We start from the raw sequence: 2,558 nt of genomic DNA, 5'->3' as shown, positions 1-2,558 counted from the left end.
CTTGTACAAAATTTTGTAAAGTTATTTTAAAATATTTTTTACGTAATAAATAAATAAATTTTTTTTATATAATTATATTTAAATATTATTAATAAATAAAAATTTTTTTATATAAAATATTTAAACATAAAATTATTTTTATTTTTTTTATAAAATCTTTTAAAAAAATAACTCGAAAAAAGATATTTAAAAATTTCTTTTACTTCTATTTTTTTAAATAAGGTATTTTTAATTTTTAAAAAAATAAATAATTTGTTTTTCAATAAAAATATTTTTTTAAAGATATATTCAAACATACTTAAAACCTAATAAAAATATTTTATTTTTAATAAAAAATATTTTTTTGTTTAAATAAATAAATCTAAACTAATACTAAATCGATAAAAGAAGATAATATGAATAATTATATCTGTGACGGAATCAAACTACTTAAACTTAAATTGGTTTGGATTTTTCTTTATCGTCTTATATGTCATTAATTTTTTGTTACAACTTACAATAGGTGCTTTTTTCACAAAGTAAATCCAAGTTGGATTAAAAGATGCAATTATGAGTTTTGGAATATATATGACGTGTGTAGCGGTGTTTACGGATCGAATTTGATCTGTGTATTTGTGATATTTATCTGATTTTAATTCAAAAATTATAGATATTGATTCGATCTGCATACTAATAAAATCATATTGCGGCTTTTAGATAGGTATCCGCATATCTGCGTATTTGCAAAAAAATTTAAATATGTTTTAAATATATTTTAATTTTGTGACACCAATATAAATGTAATTCTCCCTCTCTACCTACAATTTTTTTTAGTTCTAATAAATGCATTTGTCGTGAGAAATTGATTAATAAGACTTGCAAGTATTTGGTTGGCAAGGATGTTGTTGGCGGAATATGGAAAGCATCTATCAAGAATCGCCAGAACTTTATTCGAGTTATTGGTGAAGAGCCTCAACCTGAACCTTCTAGAACCATCATCACACTTGGATGAAAACACAGGAAATGTTCGAGTTTACCGTTACCCAAGTTGCTCTGATTCTAATAATGTTGGTTGGGGCATTAATGAGCACACCGATAGTTCCGTCTTGTCAATACTAAGCCAGGATGATCAAGTTAGTGGGCTTGAGGTTCTCAAGGATCATAAATGGGTAACTGTTAAGCCCATTCCTAACACATTAATCATCAACATTGGAGACATGATGCAGGTCCTCTTTTATATTTGTTTTTTCTTAATATTCTTCTATTTTATAAAGATTTTTAACATCAAACCAAATTGGTACACTATTTGAAAGAAAGAGGCTAATTTCCATTTGAGTATGGTCAAATTTGTTCTCTAAAATTGTAGTGCACCGTTATCACTACGCTAATATCCTAGTTAATTTTGGAATCTATTGATTATTGAATTAAAATTGATTCTCACAGAATTTCAGATTATATATTTTAGTTTTTAATTTTTTTATTATTTTAGTAGTCTTTAAAAATATCGCTCAACGGATTAATTTCTCTATTATTTTGAATAAAGATTAATTTATCTTATAATAATATTTTTAGAGGCAAATTATAAAATGTGTAACACTACTGTAATATTACTGTGAGTGTACTCTTGACTCTTGACAGGCATTGAGCGATGACATATACAAAAGCGTTTTTCACCGGGTGAAGATAAACAATACAAAAGAAAGGATCTCAATATGTTACTTTGTCTTCCCTAACGAAGATGTTAAGATTGAGAGCTCTAAGTACAAACCCTTTACTTATAATGAGTTTAGGGCACAAGTGCAGAAAGACATCAAGGAAACTGGCCATAAAGTTGGCCTTTCAAGGTTTCAGCGCAATCAGGATATTTGAGCTTTTATCATTTGATCTTAATTATTATCATAAATAATGTTATGTTTGGTTTCTCCCTTGTTATTATTATACCCTCCTTCCTATATATATCTTATATAGTTATATGTAACACATTAATACTATTAGTGTGTTTAGAAATAACAATAATACAAGGAGTATGGAGTTGTAACAATTTGGTTTCATAATTTTACTTAAACAGGGAATTATTGAGCTATAATAATGACTCTCTCTTGTCTTAAACCAGGTTAAACAATGATTTAGAGATTTAATACTTCAACCTGAAATAATGTAGTAACACCATTGTCAATATGATAATGGATGATTTCATGTAAAGGGCAAGGATTTTCTAATGATAGAAGATATCTACCATATTAATCAATTTTACGTTAATATTATATATAATATGTATAAAAATGTATTTTGTATGCTTAAATTGATGTTCACTTACTTAGACACCTAATAAGTATGGAAAGGGTAGATCTATTGAAAAAACAATGAAGAGTAAGCAATTCTAGAGGGATATGTGTTGTTCATTGCTTGATGATTCAAAATTTTATCTCATGTTTGTCTGAATTACGCCACCATATCACAATTTTATTAAGTACCGTACCATGTTATTCACGATGATAACGCTCGGGTGATAGAAAATGGGAGTGGGACTAGCACAATGCATTTTTTAAATTTCAGAAAATAAAATAGTGCAATCCAAA

General features: G+C 26.9%; 1 protein-coding gene across 2 annotated transcripts in view; it reads left to right on the top strand.

The window, feature by feature from the left end:
* The window catches only part of LOC107608171 (gibberellin 2-beta-dioxygenase 8-like), a 3,431-nt gene extending 1,369 nt beyond the window's left edge, over positions 1-2,062 (top strand). The window contains exons 2-3 of one of the 2 annotated variants that reach the window (XM_021107514.1): positions 863-1,205; positions 1,618-2,062. In XM_021107514.1, the coding sequence (XP_020963173.1) occupies positions 863-1,205; positions 1,618-1,848 (574 nt within the window). In that variant the 3' untranslated portion in view covers positions 1,849-2,062. The remainder of the gene's footprint in view (positions 1-862; positions 1,206-1,617) is intronic. The other variant, XM_016310047.2, reaches the window with a different exon arrangement.

This window comes from Arachis ipaensis, chromosome B07 (assembly GCF_000816755.2).
Source record: "Arachis ipaensis cultivar K30076 chromosome B07, Araip1.1, whole genome shotgun sequence".
Lineage (NCBI taxonomy): Eukaryota > Viridiplantae > Streptophyta > Magnoliopsida > Fabales > Fabaceae > Arachis > Arachis ipaensis.
Note: the sequence above shows the minus strand (reverse complement) of the source record. Positions and strands in the feature narration are given on the sequence as shown.